Source organism: Stenella coeruleoalba, assembly GCF_951394435.1.
Source record: "Stenella coeruleoalba genome assembly, chromosome: 4".
NCBI classification, from domain to species: Eukaryota; Metazoa; Chordata; class Mammalia; order Artiodactyla; family Delphinidae; genus Stenella; species Stenella coeruleoalba.
In genome coordinates, this window is record NC_137149.1 from 119,801,637 (window position 1) to 119,824,322 (window position 22,686).

The window sequence follows — 22,686 nt, forward strand, 5'->3', positions numbered from 1 at the left end:
CACAACCCCAAACCTCTGAACACAGCTGGAAACCCACCCACACTGACCCTGGCAACCAGGCTGATTCCGAGACATCAAAAATGACTTTCAACCCCGAGTACCATGGGCTGCCCAAAATGAACAGGTAACCTGAACAGTCACGTATCCTGTCTCTAGATTCTACTCATAAGAGGATGCTCTCCTGACAACATCCTGGAGCCAGGATGTCTTAATGGACTGAAAATCAACAACTGCATCAGACCTAAGTAAAAGCCACTTGATGAGGAAAAGGTACCCCTGAGGACCCGCGGAAGAAGTGAATGCGTCCTCCCTACACGTGACAGAGGCATCGATTCCAACCCCAGCTCGTCAAAGTATTTTACTAAGTCAAGTGGGGACCATGTCACAATTCCTCTAAATACCAGGGAAGGAAAGGAAGTACCTACTAATAAAACCACATCTCTGATTGGTTACTCCAGCATTCCCATTTCATGTCTGGGAATCTGTAATTCACTTCATAAAACTGTATTTTAGGCTAAACTCGACCTGGAATCGCTTTGAAATTTTAAAAACAAACATTTTTAAACATTTGGCCACTTCCAAAAATCAGTTTTAAGTATCCCAGTGCTCTCCTATATTTTGAAGCACAAAATCCACTCTACCCAGAACTTGACATCAGACTCTGAGTTATGAATCAAGGTGAAGGATGTGCTCCAGGAACCCGTGACTCACCTCCGCTGCCCGGGGCCACCAGGCTCGACACAGCGACGCCAACCTCAGGGGCTGCACCAAAGCCCGTGTCCAGTGAGTCCTGGGGGCCTGTCGCATACAAAGGCATCCACGCACTGGCACATTTTAAAGCATGCCAAGTATCGTTCAAAATCCTTCCCCAAACTCATCGCAAAAGAGATTTCTAAGGGTGTCACCTATTTATGACTAGAACATTCTACTTCATTACCGAGACTTTTCCCATCAAGGAATTCCCATCGCCACCCCCTGCTGTTCAGTATCTTCCTATCTGCCTAGATCAATGTTCATTCCTCCAAACCCCCCAGGATTTGTTCTTCTCCTATTTTAGCTTCCGGTTTCTGCTGTGTTCCCTCTCGCATGTCCACACCACCCCCAAACCATCCTTAACCTAACCCACCTGGCTGTTCCCCTCAACTGCATGGGTTCACCAGTTCCCTAGAATATATTTCCAGGCCCATTTTCTGACTTCATTTTGAGAAACGCTGGACTCAGTACTCTGGTGGAGGGCTGCAGTGGTTTCAGAAACCGGAACCAGCGTCCACCTCCAAATAGGTTGGGTTGTCATGTGGGTTTGCTACCAGCACCCCACCATGGGAGTTAGTTAGTTAATTTTCCTGCCTCTCACCCCACACCGGTCATCTCTGTCCTCCTTTAAAGCAAATCTACTTTTTTTTATAAGTACCTACTTAAAAAAATACTCTTTCCCAGAAGATGCCTTCCACAAAGGGGACTGTGGTTTTCTATAATAGAGCAACATGGACTCAAGGAGAAGAATCGACACCATCACCAGATAATGGAGAGACGTGGAAATCAGACCAGAAAGCTGAAGAATACGGCTCTCAGACGTGACTTTAGCTTCCTATATACCTGGTGAGTCCAAACTGGAAGATACATACTTGTGCAAAGCAAAGTTGGAGGATAATACATTACAGCTGAAACTCATCTTCTGTTCCTTTCTCTCCATCTCTGAGCCACTGACTTTTCCAGTAGAGACACTTAACGCAAGTGCAAGTGGATGTCGGGAAGCCAGGAGCAGGCCAGTCCGCTGGGCCTCGCACATTCTGGCTGCTGCACCGCAGCCGGGCAAACCATCTTTCAAGACAGACAAGTTTGAAGTCAGAAATGTACAACGAATCACTATCTGGTTCCTTGCCTAGACTTGCAAGCACCGCGAAGCGGGACTCCTGAGAGCCACCCAGCCCCAGCCAGAGCTCCTGAGGCTTCATTCCAGGACTGGCTCACTCGCTTCAAGATCCCTGAAACACAAAAGGCAGCCTCGGCTCTGCAGCGTCTCAGATGTGCTTCTCTCCTCCACGCCCTTCCTGTACTAGGGCCTGATTGATTAAAACCAAACCAGTGCTCCTGAGGCACCACCACCAGCCCTGTGACCGCCCCCGGGGCTCAGCAAGATGCCCACAGAAAGAACAGAGACCCGGGGCTTCCAACTTCCTTCCAAACCGGGTGTGTGTGTGGGGGCGGGGGGCGGTCACCCTGCTTACGTGCTTCTCACCTGCCCACAGTACAGGAGAGTGGAATCTAATATCCATGAATATCAGTCGTCTATTGTCTCGTGCTTTTTTAGCCCACAATTATTTTGTGTGTTTGCCCCTCTCTCTGTGGTAGGAAGACCATGGCTCTAAGTATAATTACACCTGGCAGAGCAGGCTGCAGAGCAGAGAGGCACTAATACATCACGGTGGGGCCTCGTGATGAACCCCATGACTCAGAAGGCAGCGTTTCTGTGTGGAGTGAGGCCCCAGCAGGCACTTGGCTTGGCGGGGCTCCCCGCGACCTGTTTGCCTTTGCATCCTGGTTCCCTAAGTGGCTGTACAGTTCCTGTTTCTCTACAAAGTGCAACATATTAGAAAAAGCAAACAGATTTTAAAATAATTACCAAGGTTTGTACAGATTGTATTTAGTTTACTTTTATCCTTTCCCCCACACCATACCCCTCCAAAAAAACCCACTATGAGACAGTGTCACAGATGAACCAGTTTGTTGTTCATAAAACACTTAAAAAAATAATGATGGCTGTCTTCTTACATAAGCATATACCACGCTTTGTTCACACCGATCAAAGTCCTAAAAGCCAAAGTAACATTTTGCATAGGCATAGTTCATCTTGTGCAAATCTTACTAAAGTAAGGCTATTTTCAGTGTTTAGGTAGTGATATACTGAGCAAAGAAAGCTCTCGAGCAACAAGAACGTTTCCCTGCATTCCAAATTCTCTCCAACTACATCTGACTTCCCAGGCAGAGAGCTGAGACCAGTGGATTTGCCTGCGCTGTAAGGCAACACGTGTTGGGCGGAATACAAGTCTTGGAAGTAAAATGCAAAGGGACGGATGCTGTGTGCTTGTGTGACGGAGGCAAGAAGGGCTCCATCTTTATTCTTCTCAATAAGAAGACGGAAGCCACGACGCAGAAGGCCACAGGGGCAGGTGTGCGTTCTTACGTGCTGTTAAAGGGCCTTCTGAGGTGGGCACCTCCAGAAATCACTGCCTCCCGGTGTTCGCTGGGTGTGAGCTAAGCTGCAAGCTGAGTGACTCCGAGGGATGGGAGAATAAGGACCAAGAACTCTGAGGAGGAAAAACTGAGCCAAGACTTAGATTCTAGGGGGTACAAGGTGGGAAGATCCGGCTGGGGAGAGGAGGCGCACAGAAAACCCCCCTCCCCCACGTATCAAGTATCGTCAGGAAGTCTCAAAGTAGAGGTGTCTGTAAGCAGCTTTGCATTTAACGTTCAGTCACGGCACTAAAACCTTAAAAAAACAAGAACCTCTATGTGAAAAGAAAAAGCTAACAGTAGCTGTCATCCGAGTCGCCCAGGATCTTGCAGCAGAGAATGGAGTGTTCCTGGGCCAAGGCAGCCAGTTCCTTCAGGAACTCGGGGAAGAGGGCGGCCGCCAGCATGGTGTCCCGCACGGGCGGGGGCAGGCTGGGGGGCACCCCGGCCACCTTGGCTCTGTTTGTCAGGAAGGGCTGAAGCACTCGTGGGGGGCCATCCAGAAAACTCCGGCCGCTCCCTGTCCTGGAGGCGTCCTGAACGGGATCTGAAACTAGAAGGAAGACAGCCATGGTGATTCCCCAGAGCCCTTTCCGCCCACCCCTTAAATGAAGTGTGTGTGTTGTGGGGGTGTGGAGTGGAGTGTCTCGTGCGGGTTCAGCTCCCGCTCTGACTGGAGTCTCAAGGCACGGCCCCCAGTCCCCCCCCTCACACCACTCTGAGACACACGGATCTGCCCAGATCAGCTCCAGCACTGGGCATGTGACATGAGAGTTTGATCCCAAATCCTGTAGGAGGGCCTTCATGTAGAAACTGTGGCAAGAATATAGGTTTATCAAGAACCCTCCCCGCCCAGGGCCTGGCGAGGGGGGAGAAGGAAAAAGGCACGTCCTGCGGCCGCGTCAACCAAGTGAGGACACGGGTCACTGCGACGGTTATTTAGGGGCCTCCCAGGGTCGGGGTGACCGTCCGCCCTTTGCCAGCTGAGCCCTGACCACCCGGCAGAGCTGCCGGAGGCCACCTGGGTTACACACACCACGCCCTGCCGTCCGCAGCCCGGGCTCCGGCCTCCTGGGCTCCCTGCTGATCCCCAGCCCCTTCTGGCCAGGACTTCCAGCCTTTGTGGAGAATAGAATGGAAGAAGGCTTTTAAAGGCTGGAAATAACGGAGAGAAAGCTGGGTGCTGATAAGACCAGACTGGGAACTTCCCGCCACCGTGGGCAGCTCGTGGCAGCAAGTGGCTTGGACCTTCCATTCAAGGAAGGTTTCCAGGAGTTTCGATTTCAGTTTCAAAAATGTAGGTCTAAGATGATATGAACCAAACTTCAACATACCCAAGTGATTTGCATTTTCATATCAAATCAGTTTTACCAATTAAAATGGTTCAACTTTCCCAACTATTTAATTCCTGAAGCTCTCCGGCCTTCACATTGACAGGAATTATTTATGCCGCCTTCTGCCCCCGACTCAAACAGACTCATTACTCCTTATAAATCATTATATTCAAGCTCTTCATTATTTTGGCTGCTTTTTAGAATTCAGTCCCATTTTTCAACACTCTTCTCAGAGTGTCGCGTAACTGTGGTACTAAAAATTCTTGACATTTATAGTACTTTCCACATCTCACTACTATCGTCGTTAGTGTTAAAAAAAAAAAAAACTTCCGCTTTACTGCTTCAAATATCCTTTTAGATTAAAGCTTATCACAGTTCATGCCATAAAGAACTGGAGAAGTTGTTGAGAATCTGCTGCTACCTTTCAGCAGAAACTCACAATATGTCTTGACAACAGAATGAGGACGAAAGTGTTGACCTCCCTGAGCACACTGCCACGCTTGGGGGACCACGCCTGAGTACCTCCACCCCAGCCCTCCAGCACTGCGGCACCCGGCTCTCCAAAGGGCCCGGCGAGGCTCACTGAGGAAGCTGGGCTGATGCCGCGGGGGATGGGACACTCCGGGCACCAGCCCCAGAGCCACACTGCTCGTGCTGGTTCCCCCACCTGGCATTCCCTTGCCCGTGTCTGCACACCTAAACCTCACCAGGCTTAGACTCTGCCACTTACTGGCTGAGCGACACCAGGCAAGTTGCTTTACCTCTCTGTACTTAATGTCCTCATCTGTCAAAATCTCATGGCTGTAAGGATTAAGTGAGTCAATAGGTGTGATGTACACAAGGACCTCTTGGTAAGTGTCAGCCATCACACCACCGTCAATTCAGCCGTCACTGACTTCACAGACCACTCCCGTTTCCTGCCCTGGAAGTGATCCCCTGCTCTAGCCTCCCACTCATTTTATTTACCAACTGGGGCTTGCAGTGCCCTTCAGACTTGCGTCGCTGTTTATGCTCTTTCTCCTCAACCAGACTTCCAGGTTTCTGAGAGCTGAGCCCCTAAACGACATGTCCCTCATGGCCCCTAACACGCTTCCTCATCCACAGAAGAAGCTAATAAACGTTTGCTGAATGAACGAGGGAAGGGACCGACCAACGTCAGGTCCTCCCTATACCTGATCTTACTGGAGCTGGTTCATTTCCTCATCTCCGTCTTCCTCTTTCAAATTCACTCCTCTTTCCCCCCAGAAGGGCTTTTGTGGATCATTTATCCAGCTCGATCCAGGAATTTAAAAAGCGTCATCGCTTAGGCTCATTTACCTAGCTTGAATCTAAGAATCAACACTGTCTTCGCTAATGAAGGCAGGCGGGCGCCCAGGGAGGGAGACGGAGGGCCAGCAGGGAAGTCCTGGCGGTGGTTCTGTCCCGTCAGCGTGGGCCTGGCCCTTCCGTGAGTCAGACTCAACTCAAAAACAAGGAGACGCGAGTTATGGTCCCTACCTGGCAACTGGCTAATCATATAACGTCTCAGTTTCCTTTTCCACAAGAAGGAGATAATACCTACCTGGTCCCCTTCTAGAATTAGAGATCAGTGAAAGGACTCTGAATACAGCTAAATACTAGAAAATACCACCTCTGTGGTTTGAGGGGAAAATGAAAAGACTGGCAAGTAGCTGAGCGTCAGAGACCAATAGTCTCAAGAGTGACAATGTGACAGGAGCACAGAAAGTCCACCCGGACTTCTCCTTCTTTTGGAAGCGTTAGGCTGGTTTCACCAGGGCCTGCGTGACGGAGCAGCTCGGGCTGCGGGCGTCCATCGTAAAAGGGCCCAGGGCACGGCTGCAGCGCCCGGAGCAGAGGCAGGGAGGAGGGAAATATAAGTAAACGTCAGAACTGGGAGTGGTTTCCTGAAACGTTGCCCTGGGTCTGAAAAGCCACAACAAAGGGTTTTCAAGATACTACTGGGAAGACTTGAGAAGTTAGGAGAGAAATCCGTTCCCCCTCACCTCCCTGTCAGCGGCATCAGACAAGGCACACAGCGCACGGACGTGGACACCCCAGTATGTGGCCTCTTACAGGATTCTAGTCACTCATTGCTCTGTGTCCCGGTGAGAATAGGGCTCCCAGATTCATCTCATTTATAGGCAATCACATCACACGCAAGGCTTCAGCTTTGTACAAGGGGACGGAGACCTTCGTCATTCTGTGAGTTGAGAGATTTTTGAAGTTGAGGGGAGGGTGTCACTTTGCTAACCCGAATGAAGTTAGGAGGTTAATCTGAAAAATTCCATCAAACAGAAGTCTTCGATCCTGAGAGTAGCTTCCTACAAGTCAATGTCCCCTGAGAGTCACAGACCTTGGGAATCACCCCCCACAGCTGCCTAATTGACCACCTTACGCAGTGGGAACAAGATCCCCCTGGGCACGTATCTGGCAGCCGCCACCATCAGTCTGAGGCCAGGACAGAGCACAAGGCATGCTCACCTGGAGCGTGCAGGTCAAGGAGGCTGGTCAGGGTGTGTAGGCACCCGAGCTTAGTGATCCTGGCTGACCACCCGGGCCTCTAACTTCAGCTTCCTTCTATGAAAATGAAGCTAACAGTACCTTTCTTGCCCATTGCACAGTGCTGTTTGAAAAGTAAAACTGTCGGGGAAAGCACTTTACAAACTGCAAGATACAAGTGAAGACCAAGCCCAGAGTGCAGTGTGGGGAACGCAAGTCACCTTCTGTCTGGAAGACTGCAAGAACTGCCATAATCCCTTGCAGCTCTTCCCATCAAGAGGTGGGGGGTCTGCTTCACTCCTGCACCTGGGCTGACCAGTGGCTTGGCCAACAGAATACAGCAGAATCGACCCGGTGGAGTCCCAAGCTGGTGCCTCAAGAGACTGCGTGTGCTCACGCTCTCACTCTTGCAACCCTACAGCCATGAAGCCGCCAAGCCAGGGCTAACCTTCTGGATGACGAGAAACGCGGACCCCCATCACCACAGCCAGCAGCCACCCCCGTGAGCTGGGCCATCCCAGATGCCCAGCCGCCCGCTGACGGCAGCCCCCGAGCGAGTCCTGCCAGCATCAGCCATGCCCGCCCGGGCCAGCAGATCACCCGGGCAACCACACAGACTCATGAGCACACATGATGGCTTTGTCTTGAGCCCCTGAGCTTTTGTGGTGGTCTGTTACGCGCAAAAGCTAGCTGAGGCACCGTCTCTCCCAGGGTGAGTCACACAGCGTGCCCCCTGCTCAGAAGGGACAAGCCAACAGGCCGACTGTCCGCGGGGCTAGGAGACGCCACGTGGGGCCTGCAGGCCACCTTCCCACAGACGTGGGCACTCCTCCCCTCCAGAGATGGCCCACCTGCTCTCATCCAGGGCCAAGGCTAGAAGCTGCCCCTCATTTCACCAGTGGCACAGGGCCCCCCTTTCTTTCAAAGTGTGCCTTGCGGTGTCCTAATGCCCTTCACACCCTGAGTCCTACAGCCAGAAAGGACTCGAGAGATGGAAGACAAACCCTTCACTTAAGAGTCGAGGAGAGACTTCCCTGGTGGCACAGTGGTTAAGAATCCGCCTGCCAATGCAGGGGACACGGGTTCGAGCCCTGGTCCGGGAAGATCCCACATGCCACGGAGCAACTAAGCCTGTGCACCACAACTACTGAGCTCGCGTGCCACAGCTACTGAAGCCCACGCACCTAGAGCCCGTGCTCTGCGACAAGAGAAGCCACCGAATGAGAAGCCCGCACACTGCAACGAAGGGTAGCCCCTGCTCGATGCAACTAGAGAAAGTCCACACACAGCAGTGAAGACCCAATGCAGCCAAAAATAAATAAATAAAATTAAAAATTAAAAAAAAAAAAAGGCTTCCCGGGTGGCGCAGTGGTTGAGAGTCTGCCTGCCAATGCAGGGGACGCGGGTTTGTGCCCCAGTCCAGGAAGATCCCACATGCCGCGGAGCGGCTGGGCCCATGAGCCATGGCCTCTGAACCTGCGCGTCCGCAGCCTGTGCTCCGCAATGGGAGAGGCCACAACAGTGAGAGGCCCGTGTACCGCAAAAAAAAAAAAAAAAAAGTCGAGGAGCACGAGGCCCAGTGAGGCCAAGTGACCGAGATCAAACAGCTACACAGAGGCAAGGTCATGCCTTCACAGGGCTGGGGTTTTTTCAGCTTCCCTCAAAGGTTTAACACTGCCCCGAGTTACACTTCTGCCTCTCACTCCAAATCGTGTTTCCGATCACATGCTTTAGCCCCGGACCAAGAGCCCTGCTCTCTCCACTGTTCACCTGCCACAAAGAAGCCTGGCTTGTCCAGGGGAGATGAGCAAAAGCCAGCGCAATGTGGGCCGTTCCCTGGCTTGCCCTCTCACCAAGGCTGAGGCCACAGCTCAGGAGACAACTGGCGTCAAACCTGCGCCAGCAGAGCCCACCCGAGGCCAGGCAGCCCCGTCCCCAGGCCTGGCCGCCGGCAGGGTCCTCAGGCTCCGGTCGGCCGCCACCCCACGCCCCACGCCCACTTGGCCAGGCCTCCTGAGCCGATGGAAGGCGCGCTCAGGAGGGCTAAGGGGTGCCTAAACTTTACTGCTTCTTACTGCTCCAAGGGAGTGGGTTTTACCTTCCAGAGCCTAAAGCACATTCATTTGGGGCCTGAGAGTATCTGAAAACATAATAAAGAGAACGGATGCCCTCCTCAGGGTAGGACCGGCCAAAACACGGCTCAGGGTGTGCACATACCGCTCCCTTCTGGCCCACACGTGCTAAGTTATTTATTCTAGCGGCAGTCCCCACATCACTCCTGCCCTGCACTACTCGGTTAGGAACGCAAGTGCCCCGCTAGACCCTCCAAACTGGGACCAGGCCGGGTGCGGGCAGGGTAGACTTTCTTTTGGGTTTAAGGACGCTCAGGGGAGGCTCTTCCCTGCTGCTTAAAAATGGAAATCTATTGAGATGCTTTTAGGGTCCAGGAGCTGAGGCAGCACCTGTGACTCCACGTCGGGAAGCTGGGGAAAGGGAAGAGCGGCTGACCTTTGGTGGGTGCCTCAGGGCTCGGGTCGGACAGGTCCACGCGGAAGAGCAGGTACTGCTGGGCTTGGATGAGGAGGCTGGGGAAGTCTCTCTCCCCAGAGGCAAACTGCTCGATCTTGTTCTTCACAGATGCGAGGACCTGTCAAAAGCAGCACTAATGACGCTACCGCCTCAGCACAGACTTCCACCCTGCATCAGGACATCTGTCAGGCAGAGGCCCCGCCGCAGGGTTTCAACTGCCTGGGTGTTCTGGGGAGGACCCTCTCGAAACGTCAAACCAAACAAAGCTTCTAAAGCTTCGCAGTTTGTCTAGACAAATCAACACAACCAGCATAACAGGTAACAGAAGGGGCAGGAGAGCAAATGGATGAGAATGGGGCGGGGCGGGGTGGGGCGGTACCTGGTAGAGGGAGCGCACGCTGGGCTGGAAGACCATGTTGGTGTTGAGCAGGAAGGAGCGCAGGAGGGGCTGTGGGTAGCTGGCCAGCTGCGTGATGATGCCGATGAGCAGCAAATTCACGTGCAGAGAGTTCTCCAGCATGTTCTCCAGCTTGGACAGGACCACGCTGATGAACGGGCCTGTGGAAGGACACGAGGCTTCAGGGCCGGCTGCAGACACGGGCCATCTGTCCCGAAAACCAAGGAGCCGCCGGGGCCACCGGGTGCAGCCGACGCGGCCAGGTCGCCTCCTGCCGCAAAACCAAACCACAAGACACACCACCGCCACGAAAAGAAAGCAGAAACACGGGCGTGGTAGCTAGTATTTTGACTCCCAGAGCAGTTTTAATACTTTGAAAATTATCATAGACCTTTAAAAAAACCAGATGACCAATAATTTAATTTTTAAAATCAAAATATACTTTTCATACTATTTCTGTATCTCCTGGGGCTGTCAGTGCTCAAAAACATGGCATTCATCATCCCGCGATGCTGTGTGCTGTAGGGCGTCATGCAAACATTAGAGGCCATTAAAAGTTTTAGGGCTTCCCTGGTGGCGCAGTGGTTGAGAGTCTGCCTGCCGATGCAGGGGACGCGGGTTCGTGCCCTGGTCCGGGAAGATCCCACATGCTGCGGAGCGGCTGGGCCCGTGAGCCATGGCCGCTGAGCCTGCGCGTCCGGAGCCTGTGCTCCGCAATGGGAGAGGCCACAACAGTGAGAGGCCCATGTACCGCAAAAAAAAAAAAAAGTTTTAGTAACAAAAAAATCTTCATGTCGTTAAAGAATAGCAAACACATACAACTATGTTTACCAAACAGCAGCACTGTGAACGGGGGACTGTCTGTCCCCCAAAAGCACCTGAGAAAGACTCTGTCTTGTCAGTGTCACAATGTGGAAGAACCAGAAGAAGAGAAGATGAGAGGTAAAGGTGGGCTTGGCTGTAATTTTAGAGCCATGCTTTAATTTTCAGGGGGAGGTGGGGATGAGAGAGAGGGAAGGGACTCCGTTTGGAGAGCTGGAGTTTGGTGTGTCCTAGGCTCCTTAAACAAGAAAATCCCTATCACTATAAAAGCAGTTTGTAAAAAAACAATAGGCAAAAAGAAGCTGTGACTAATCTGGGCCACTAGAAAAATAATATGCTTTCTGTTTGTGTTCACTGAAGACAGGGAACATCCAGGCAATAAATCTGGCATTACTAAAACTACTTGAAGATGTTTTCCATTTTCACCATAAAAGTGGTCCATTACACAAAATCAATGAGAATTTTCTATTTCCCCCAGTGGAGCTATTGATGATGTCACTAAACCATGGCATATTTATGACAAAAGCACATAACCCTTGATAAATAAGCATGTCTTATGAAGATTTCACCAACATTAATATGAGTTTAGCAAAAACATACTTCATCACAAGATGCTTCATTCAGAAGCCTTGGTTAGCGGAAGAGTTAAACCCTTTTTGTAAGAAAGCAGAAGCTGTCTGTGAGAAATGGGAACAGCAAACCACACCTGCAAGTAACAGGATAATGGCAATATTCCCGGTGCCACAAGCACAGAGGATGTCTTCTTAGGGGCCTGGGAACTCAGAAGAGACACTTTCCCTTTGTGTGTTGAGATTAGCCCCAACTTCCCCATCCTTGGGGGTTGGGGACAGAGCTCCTGAGTCACTTTCCATGACAGGAGGTCAATGAATTCTTTGAATAGGGAGCCCTTGCTTAAAACTGGGAGAGTTTGCCAAACACATTCGGAAACTCTGGACTGGAACCCCATTTTGAAAGCAACTTGATGGGGTTCCATCAAGAACCCCGAAAATGTCACCGGTAGCTCTTCTTAATTCTAGTCTTCCAGGCAGACAGGGGAAGGCTGCTGCTGTCCTCACTCCTGCACCCCAGACCCGGGCTTTCCCCGCAGTCCCTGGGGCTCAACATCTATTTCCTTCCAGAGGAGTAGAGACAGGTGAATCAGGTGATACTTGGGTGGAGAGAGTCTCCTATAAAACCTGTCTCCTTAGTGGAGCCCTCAGCTTCTCTGCCATAGGCCCAGACTAGAGCTGGCCTCACCTGGCCATCCTACAAAAACGAAAGCTGCACGGTGCAGAGGCAGGGGACAAAGTCTACAGTCCATCACTACTGAGAGGGAGGAAAAAACCCAGCCTGCCCCCGCGCCCTGTGAGTCAGGGTCATCGCTGTCTCGCTTGAACGACAGAATATTAGGTCAAGGTCAGCCGATTGTCATTATAATCCACTAACAACATTAATTACAGCTTCTTAGGCGTGTGCAGTAAGAAACATATATTAAACACTTTCAAGTTCCTGTTTTATTCTTAGTTGCTTTCTAGCACTTAAAAAAACCTCCTTAGCAAAATGCAGTTGCTAGGGGAAACTGGCAAGCAGCTGAAAACGAGAAAAGTCAGCTACAATTCAGAAAGCTACAGGTGTGGGGGGGTGACGCCGGGTGTATTTTTTCCCCTTTTCTTCCAGGAAGACAGATAACTTCTGCACCTATAAAATACTGAATTTTCAGAACAACTAATACTATGGCGTTTCCTTCTCTCCCCTCAAGCCCTCTTTTCCCTGCCTCGGTGGCCCCCCACCCCAGCTCCCAGACTCCGAGGGGAGCTGCCATCACCCTGCACCTCAGCTCTGCAGAGTCCACCCTGGAACATCTCCCAAACGTGGACCGCCACCTCCCCTGCCAGAACTGCCTGACGCCAGAGACGCCTCATTTCTTGTCTGGACTTCAGCAACGGTTTTTCTATTTTAATAAAGACTAAAATGATTTAAAATTTCTCTGCTTCAAGCAGTATAAGAATATAAAGAACAGGCCTCCTCCCTGGAGGTAACCCATGTTAACAGATCCAAGTGTATTCTTCCAGAAATGTTTCACATACGTAATAAGTACTAATAACTGAATTATCATTCAGAACATTTATTAATCACTTATTATGTGCCAGGCAGTGTTCTAAGCACTCTTAAAGTATCAACTTACTTAAATATTCACAACAACCCTACAAAGTGTGCTTATTATTTATCCACATTTAAAGATGACCAGAATGCCAAGTGCACAGTTAGTAAATGGAGTCACAATTTTAATTCAGACCATCTGTTTCCAGTGCCAGGACTCTTAACTGACACACTATCTTGCCTCCCAGGGTGTGTGTGTGTGTGTGTGTGTGTATGTGTGTATGTGTGTGTGTGTATCTCCTGGTATTTTTTTTTAAACAAATGATAAAATGACAACACTGTCTACACACCGTTCAGTCCCTTGCTTTTCCACTGCACAACAGCTCCCAGAGACCGTCCCACATCAGCACACACAGAACTGTCTCATTCATTCACAAGATATTTGGTTGCCATGGGTGTTGCATTAGCAAAACAGTCCCCTACTGGTGGACATATAGGTTATTTCTAGTCTCTTTCTATTATAAACAACACTGCAATGAACATCTTTGTGTACACATCTCAGCACATCCATGTGAGCACAGCTGTGAAAATGTTCCTAGAAACATTATTACTGATGCATTTCAAATCCTGATATGATGACAAGTCTCTTACTTTGATCTTCCTGGCACCAACCTCTCCTCACTCCAGTGCTCTCTCCCCACTCTCCAAGGCTGGCCTTTCCAAACACGGATCTGGTCACACCATTCGCCAACTCTGATAATTCCAGGGCATCTTCAGTGCCAGGAGCACAAGGCCCCCATTCCTCAGCGTGGCCCAAAGGCCCTCCTGGGCCGGCATCAACCAATTTTGTGGCTTCCTCTCTACCCCCCAAGACCCATGCCTTGTCACCCCCATGTGCTGTCAGGCTCCTTTTCCTTGCCTGTTGTTTCCTCTGCCTGGACTGTCATTCTCAGCTCCTTTTACCCAGAAGCTTCTGTTCACTGTGCCCCTCCTCTGTGAAGCCTTTCCCACTCCTCACACAGGGCTCCCACAGGATTTGGATACAATGACTAACACATTTCTCACTAAGAGAGTATAGTTCTTTATTGACGTCTCTTCTGAAAGTCTACAAATCCCTTCATTTTTGTGTCCTTAGTACCCAGCACATAACCTGCCAACTATTAAGGGATCAATAAAAGATTGCTGACTTCATGAATAAATAAAATTAATTAGATAAATGAAATGCAATGCTTTGATTTTGCTGAGAAGCAAATTCTTTTCAGTGGAAATCAGGATTCCACGGAGAGAGGGAAGTTAAGCAAATGCTGCAGAACAAACTCAGAAGTTTAGACACTACAAAGTTCACAAACGTGGAAAGAGAAAAGACGTTTCCTGAAGCTGTGTACAAGCTTCAAAGGAGGAAACAGGCAACGTTTTAGTTAAAATTACCTATACGTACCCAAATCTCAGGTTATGTTTTGGCGGTGTTCAGGTGTATCATATTCAAAATATTGATGTTATTTTATAGGTGGTGTATTAGCTTTTTTTTGCCCTAAGCTATACTTTATTTCCTCAATTTGCATATTGCCCAGGAATGAAGCTCCTTGTATAGGCTGGCATTCTAAAGAACAATCTTCATTAGCAGTGGGTAGTCCTGACGTCTTGGAGAACACCGCAGACAAAGTAGGATTACTGCTGGGGGAGAGTAAATGGGGCAGCCCTAGGGCAGAGTTGGGACTGAGCTAGGCTACTCTGCCCTCTTCCTCCCACCAAGCTCTCCCCACCCTCCCCTTATCAACTGGGAAGAGCCAGATTATCTAATCCTTTTTACTTATGATTGACTGATTGAATTTTAATTAAAACCCATTCACACTGAAATGTTATCTCAGCTAGACCTCAAGCCTTTTAATTGTGGAATTAAAAGCTTTCTCCCTGTTTAAATAAATTTTCAGGCATCCGTAAACAGATGAATAAAAGTTGGAGGAGGGCGGAAGAGCTCCTTGAGATCACGTTAAGCCTGCCTGGCTGGACTGGAAGATGCTGTGACTTCGTGTATTTTGGGTGATCCAAGGAGGCGGGAGCATGATCTCCACCCACCGAGCTGCCCCCTGCTGGCCAGGGAAGGACAAGCCTCAGCTGAGGCTGCTGGAGGCTGCCTGTGGTAACAGTCATGACATGGCCCACCACCCCAGCTCAGGATCACATTTGGTCCTCCCCGAGTTAGGGCACCAAGGCCACATGGCTGGAAGCACCAGAGCCAGGAGTCCCCACAGGCGTGACTGCAAGGCCAGTCTGTCCCGCTGAGATGTTGGCTCCTTAAGACCCTCTCCTCTAACTGAACACCATTCAGGGGTCCCACCCCAGCTGTCCCTGAGCCTGAGGACCCCTCCTCTGTGCCAGGTCCCTCTGTACCACGATTTGCAGATTTCAGATTTTGTAACAGAGCAGGACCCTGTGGGGCCTTCCCAGGACAGACCCCCTCCCCCCACCCCCGCCATGTCCTCCACCTGCCTCTTGCCTGCAGAAAAACTTTAGCCAAAGAATAAATTTAATCAGAGAAATGAGAAACTAAAAAAGCAAAGGAAAATAGTCAAGCAAGACAAAATAATAACAGTCTAGCCATGAAACCAAGTCAAGGCCCTTTAGTTCCTCCTCAAGGGCTGTAGAGAATATTCTGAGCCATATCCTTTGAGCTGTTTTGTAGATACTGAAACCCTCACCAGGTGGAAGAAGTGAACTACACGATGACCTGACTGTATCCCTGACATAAGCTGCTGCAGTTCTAAGAACTGGCCTCAGAGAAATGGGAACAAACCGACCCTGGAACTGAAGACTAACTGTACTTAAAACAATCAAGATGACACTGATCAGACCACTGCGTGACTCATTTCAAGATGACTGTCAGAGCTGACGGTGCTGTTTCTGCAGGGAGCCCCTCCCTCCGCCTATACACCCCGAAGCTCCCCTTTAAAAGCTCTTGCCCCCTGATCGGCAGTGGGGAATTGGCTTTTGGACACGAGTCCACCTTCTTCCCGGGTTGCCGGCCTCCTGAATACAGCAATCTTTCTTTTCCTACCGACAAGTACTGGCTTTGAAGCTGCGAGCAGCCAAACCTGAGTTCAGTGACAATTTTACTTGGGTAACAATTTAATGATAATAATTCTATCATAATTCCTAACCTCACTCCACTTACCTGATATCCCATCCTACCCCTTTGCCTCGTCCGCGATTTCTACCTGCTGTTAGGGGTTTATCACTGGAACACAGCCACTCTTTAGCACAGTGATGAGTGTATGTGGGTCTACTCTACTTATTTTTGGATGAAGATTTTGTGATTAACTGAAATGAGCTCCCAGGCCCAGGCAAAGGCACGACTAACCCCAGTGGCCTCTGCTGTGTGTACACAGCCACATTGATTCAAGGGGTATTCTGAGTACCTACTATGTGCTCTCTCCACTGTTCAACACCAGGGATAGAGCAGAACAAGCCAACACCTGTGCCCTCAGGAAGCACACATGCCAGTGGGGGAAACTGTAATTTTTTTTAAATACACATAAAAGCAAATGCTAAGGAGAAAAATAAATTAGGCTAGAGGAAATGAGGCTATTAAATGATGAGACTGGATTTCTTGTGTGGTTTAGTCAGTCCTACTACTTTACCAAAGGCATATCAAGGGAAGTTACTCAACGGCAAAATGTAACCTCTAATTTGCTGGGGGAAAAAAAAACAAACGACAGAATAAGATAAAAATAAAACCACCCCTCCCTGCTGCTTACAAAAACGTTCCACCCCTCCGGCAGGTAAACTGATAGCGCTCCTTACCTGCACCGTCCTCACTCTCCGGGTGCAATACGCACAAGCGCTTTCAAAAGCAGAAACCACAAAGCAATTAGCGTCACCTGTGAATGGGGTGCTCTGAGTCCTCGCGGGACGGTGACCGGCACAGGCAGCCTCATCTCTCGCTCCAAACGGGGACGGCGGGGTCTCTGCGGCAGGAGCCTCAGCTATGAAAGAGTCAAAGTCATCCCCCTCCCCTTCTGGTTCCTTCTTCCCCTCTTCTTCTTCTCCTTTGCTCTCATTTTCCTCCTCTTCGGGCTCCTTTGTAAGAAGCAACGGGTCAGGAGAGGAGAAATTCTGCTCCATCAAGCCCTCGGTGCTGGAATCCAGTTCCTTAATGATTTGGTCATAGTGGGCAATGAAATCTTCACCCTCGGGGTTAGCCACTGTCAGGCGTGCACCGTGCTCTGCCTCGGGGTTGGGGGCCGCTAACTCGGGGCTTGACTCCAGGGCGACTTCGGGCTCGTTCTCTCCTTCTGGTTCCTTGGACACACCGTGAAACACGTCCGAATCGTCCCTACCATGTTCCTCCTCTGAATCTGTCTCTGGCTGAGGGCCGGGCAGGGGGCCGTTGCTCACGGGGGGACCCTGGACCTGGGTCTGGGCTTGGGCTGGGGGCCTCGCGGCATCCTCCCGTGAACCGCTGGTGTCCTCTGCATCCTTCTCAGCACACAACCTGTACACCATCACGTCATCCTGGAAGTCGGACTCTTCGATGTAGGCCCCTTTGAAGAGCAGGATGGCGTTCTTCTTCATCTCCTGGATGTGTCTGGGAGGATCCACGGGGGCCGGGGGGCCCGAGTTCTCTGCATCCTCATACGGCGCAGGGCAGCCCCCACCCACCCCCGAGGAGATCCCGGTGTCGTAGCTGTCGTCCCACTCCAGCTCCGTGTGGCTCTTCTCCTTTCCGGGAGCCAGCTGGGGCCCCGTCGTCCCGGGGACCTGCTGCGGGAGGCTGAGCACACGGTAGGTGGCGCTGGGAGCCCTCTCCTCGGGCGGGCCCAGCAGAGCCGGGCAAAGCGCCTCGGGGTCGGGGGAGTCTCCATCGTATAGGGCGGACCACACGTGGCAATCCCTTATGCAGCGGAGGATGTTGGTGTGGGCCTCCCAGAGGTACTGCAGGTAGCTGATGTCCAAGGCTTTGCCGTACTCCACGATGCAGGCCGACGGCGAGAACGCCTCGGGGGGCAGCTGCTCCGAGGGCCCTGCCCCGGGAGACACACAAGTCAGAACCGGGCAGGGGGACACAGGCAATGGATGGGAATGCGACTCATCCGGCTGCCAAGGCTTTGTCCCACCAGCTACTTTGGTTCTAATAATTTCTGATTAAATGATTTCCAAACAATAAAAAAAAGTTAGATTTTAATAGGGAAAAATAAGAATAGAAACTCTATCCTCATAGAACATACAAACCAATCTGGCTGGTCAGATACCGGCCATCACCAACAGAAGGCTGTTACTTGGTATCAGTCTTCAGAGAAACGTGAGCTAATGAAGGCAACCTCTCAAGTCGTTGGGAGTGAGACAGGCTGGGACCTGGGACCCTTTGCTGCAGTGCTGCAGTGCTTGCACCTGGACACACCTCTCCTCAAGCAACAAAATACAGAGAAACTGTATGGGACTAAAACTAACTGCGTGCATGCGCAGTTGGGGCAAATTCTGGACCCAAAAGATACAAAGAGAGCAAAAAACCCAACTGCCACTTTTGAAGAGCCTGGAGCAAAAACAGGGTGTCGGGAGCAACAGCAGAGTACTGCGCATGCCCCCTGCACACACCACCACCTAAGGGGTGGGCGAAACACCTAAGCCAGCCCTCCTGCCTGACCCCTGGACCCGCACTTACCCTCACCCCGTATAAGGAGCAAGCTGGGCCTCCACTCAGGGAGCCAGCCAGCAAGGGAATCTGTTGTTTGCTCTCGCTCCCGCCCGTGCTCCAGCAGGGGACCCAATAAAGCCTCGCCTGAATTTCTTGTCTGGCCTCTAGTCAACTTCTATTGATTGGGGAAGGCCAAGATCCCTGGTCGGTAACAGGAGGATTAAGTTAGGTAATATATCCAATATAGTACCTGCCACTGAGTAGGCAATTAAGAAGCTTTTTACTTTAACTCTAAAGTGGAAAGCCTATATAATCCATGAATTTGGGAAACAGATTTTCTCTAGAAAACCCTGGGTTTTTCGAAAAGACTGTTCATTCATTCTGCCTTCCTGGGAATTATTGGGAATTATATGTACCAAACAGTGACTTAAGATAAAGTCATATTCACTCCCAAAACAGCCCTTTTAACCTAAGAATGCTACCCTGACTACCTTTGATGTTAAAAGCTCTCAACCGTGTAACTGAAACAGGTATGAAGACATCTGCATTTAAGTTTACATTTTCCTTTAGGAAAAAAAAAAAAGAACTCAGACAAGGGAAAACACAAACTCTACCATTTCTTAAACATCTACTACATGGCAGGCGCTTTCTCAGTCAGTGCTATCTAATTTAATCCTCACAACAACCCTACATGGAGATACTATTTTCTCCATTTACAGATGAAGAAATTCAGGCTCAGAGACAATGATCACCCAACGAGTCAGTGGCAGAGCCAGAAATCAAGCAAAAGTTGTCTTACGTCAACCTCTCTCCTTTTTTCGTTCGATGCCACACCTTTCAACCCTATTCATTGTCTAAATCTCTACCTGACTGGGCCACAAGTGAACCTTTAAGAATACACATTTTCACGTCGTTAGGGTGGACATAATCCATGTTTTACAGCTCTACTTTTAAAAGTTTACCTCTTATCCACTTTGACTACTGATAATATTTATTTAGCACTTACTACATACTAGGTAGTTTTCTAACAGCTTTGTATGTCCTACATCACTTATTCTTGGAACAACCCTTTGAGGAACGCAGAAGAGGAAAAAATCTTAGAAAGATCAAGTAGTTTGCCCAAGGAAGGAGCAGAGCTGAGATTCAGAATCCTAGCTCTTAACTACTGCACAAAAATCACATTATCTATCTACCCACCTACCTACCTGTGTGACCACCTATCCATCAGGGCACTTAGCCACCGTTAAGGCAACCTCAGAGAGAGGAGAGCGGAAAGAAATGGAATTTGGAATCAGAGGACCTGTGTCCTCTGTGTAACCTTAAATAAGTCAATGCCTCACTCTGAGTCTATTTCTTCATCTATAAAATGGGAATACTGTCTTCAAAGGATTAAATGTGATAACACAGGGAAAGAACGTGGCAAGTTGCAGGCCCTCAGCCATCATATGTTTAACCTGAAATTTGAATTCTGCAGAAAGGTCAGCCACAGACTCATTCTTAAAACAACTTTTTTAGTAAACAAAAAAGACATCAATTTTTAACTACGCTTTTAAAAATGACAGTTGGGTAGGAAAATATAAGATACGCATATAGTTTACCTAACAGGAAAATATACTGAAAGTACAGCTTGTTACACTGCCACATAAAGCATTAATTTCCACGATACACTGTATCTTTATTTACAAACTAAGAATCAGTAAGACAACCTTAATTTCTAAGAATTGCATTTATACCAAATATGCTGATATTTTCTTAGTCAAGTAGCTCAGCTCTTAGACAAAATACTTTTTATCAAAGAGGACTAGAGCTGGGTGGACAGAATGACACTGTTTGGGGGGATATCAGAATATAGATTGGAAACACGGAAGTCAGCACGAGGCCAGGACCATTTCCTAGTGGTCACAGGATAGGCAGACCCCTCCTGAGCTGAAGCAGCCTTCTGACCACCAAAGACACACAAACGCCCCTTTGCTGCCTGCCAGAGGGAGGGCCGCGGTTGACACGGGGGCCATTTAAATTTTACTTGGACAAGATCAGCTGTGGCTGGCAAACACCACGGGGTACTGTGGCTTCTGGGACAATAAGTATTTATGAAAAACCCCTCGTGATGTCAATCAAATGAATCATATACTCTTGCCATATCAGACATTTCACATTTTAGAATGATATATCATTGGCAGGCAAAAGCATCCACAAACGGGTCCCTTTGGAAATTAAAATAAGGGCTAATTCTGTCTTAGCTATAGCCACCCTCCACACCCTCGGCCCCATTTTGTTTAAAAAGACACACGGGTACACTATTCATACTGGACTCTGAGGATGGCGCTAGGAAGCCTAGTTAAAATAAAGGTCTGGGAACACTGAGTAGGTAAGAGCTGGGTATGTCAAGGAACACTGATTACCAAACGTCCAGAACTCTTTACAAAGCAGAAAAGGACCCCCAGGTAGTCAGTCAGAAAAGAAATGGGACTCACTGCATCATTCTCTGTCTACCTAGAGACAGACACATCCAAGGAGAGATGGAATTGGGCATCCTTTTGTTTAAAGATTATCCCTCGAGAGGTCCTCCCCTGACAGGCTGGGACCTGGGACCCTTCGCTGCAGTGCCTGGACCTGGACAAACATCTCTTCGGCTCCTCCAGCAACAGAATACAAAGAAACTATAAGGGACTAAAAATAATTGTGTGCACTCACAGTTGGGGCAACCTATGAACAACAAGATACAAAAAGGCCAAAACCCAACTGCCACTTCTGAGGCGTCAGGGGCAAAAGCAGGGCCCTGCGAAGGATTCCTGGCCTGACCCACCAATTCGCACCCCCCTCACCCCACTTAAGGGACCAGCTCGCTCCACCCTGGGGAGCAAACAAGGGAAGCTGCTTCTTGTTCTCCCTTCCTCGGGCTGTAACACGAGTCCCAATAAGGCCTTGCCTGAATTTCTCACCTGGTCTGTCTTCAATTTCTATTGATTAAAGGATCAAGGACCCAGGTCGGTAACACTCCTACCTGAACTCTCATGCGTGCACTTTGACCAGAGAATATAATCCCTCTCTTGGTTCCCAAGCGTCAGGGTGATCCCGCTGGAGCAGCAGACGGGGGTCAGGGCGAGCAGCCTGGCCGCAGAAACAGAGTAACAGTCTCTCTCCTTCACAGCCCACCTCTGACTCAGCATCATGTGATTGCAAGGGATCAGATACCTGGAAAGCCAAAAAGGGCCAGCGTTCAGTGTCTGCAGGTCCGTTCCCAGTCCGCCACCGCCTAAGCCACGACTGTCACAGCCGGGGTGGCTCATGCTCTCCCCACTCTCACTCCAGCCATCCCACCACCCCCCAGGGCTCACTCCCGTGCTTAAAACTTGTCAAGGGCTTCTTTCTTCCGGCGCAGATTTAAGGGCCTTCACAATTTAACCTCCACAAACTTCCCCATCTTTTAATGGATCCGCTATCCCTCTGTGCCTCCGGGCCTTTGCACCTACCCTAGCCGTCCCCTGCAATGTGCTTTCCCCTCCCCCTGCCTGACAAATGCCTTGTCATCCTGCAAAGTCTGGCTTCAGTGTCCTCTTCTCCGGGAAGGCTTCTGGGCTTCCTACTCCAAGATGGAACTACCCTCTCCCTCCACTATGCTCACAGCCTTCTACTAAGGCACTATTACTAGAATCACAGTCATTTCGGTGTCTGCCTTCTCAACATAATGTGCTATCAGAGCAAGCACCTCCTTCAAGAGTTTTGTCTCATGATCCCGGAAACTGGCTCAGAGTCGGTATTGAATGACAGCAGTTGCACAAAAAGGCAAAGGGACCTGTCATGGTGCGAACCTCCTCTCATATTCTCGCAGGTGATCACGAGAACATATTGTGCTACAGGCGTTCCATCACCAGTTCCAAAGGGTGGGTGTGTGTAAGGCAGGGGCAGGATGTCCCCACCCCACCAAGCAATCAATGGTCCAGACATGAAGGTGTCCTTCAGTTCTGCTCAGGCCTGACGCGTCTAGCCGGAGATGGCAGCGCACCCCACAGGTTAAGGGTTCGGTCCTACAAGGCTTCCCCCGACACCCCCAACACACACACACACTTCAGACGCCACTCACAAGTCCAGCTGTCACCTGTGCTTCCGACTAACCGGCTATACATCAGAGGTGCCAA

At 50.0% G+C, this 22,686-nt stretch overlaps 1 protein-coding gene across 1 annotated transcript in view; it reads right to left on the minus strand.

Moving 5' to 3' along the window:
* Window positions 1-2,638: 2,638 nt before the first annotated feature.
* Window positions 2,639-22,686, minus strand: part of FHIP1A (FHF complex subunit HOOK interacting protein 1A) — a 270,091-nt gene continuing 250,043 nt past the window's right edge. The window contains exons 9-13 of the mRNA XM_079919280.1: window positions 21,552-21,742; window positions 16,794-17,936; window positions 9,976-10,154; window positions 9,576-9,714; window positions 2,639-3,787 (exon numbers count right to left, since the gene is read on the minus strand). Of these exons, the coding sequence (XP_079775406.1) occupies window positions 3,528-3,787; window positions 9,576-9,714; window positions 9,976-10,154; window positions 16,794-17,936; window positions 21,552-21,742 (1,912 nt within the window). The 3' untranslated portion in view covers window positions 2,639-3,527. The remainder of the gene's footprint in view (window positions 3,788-9,575; window positions 9,715-9,975; window positions 10,155-16,793; window positions 17,937-21,551; window positions 21,743-22,686) is intronic.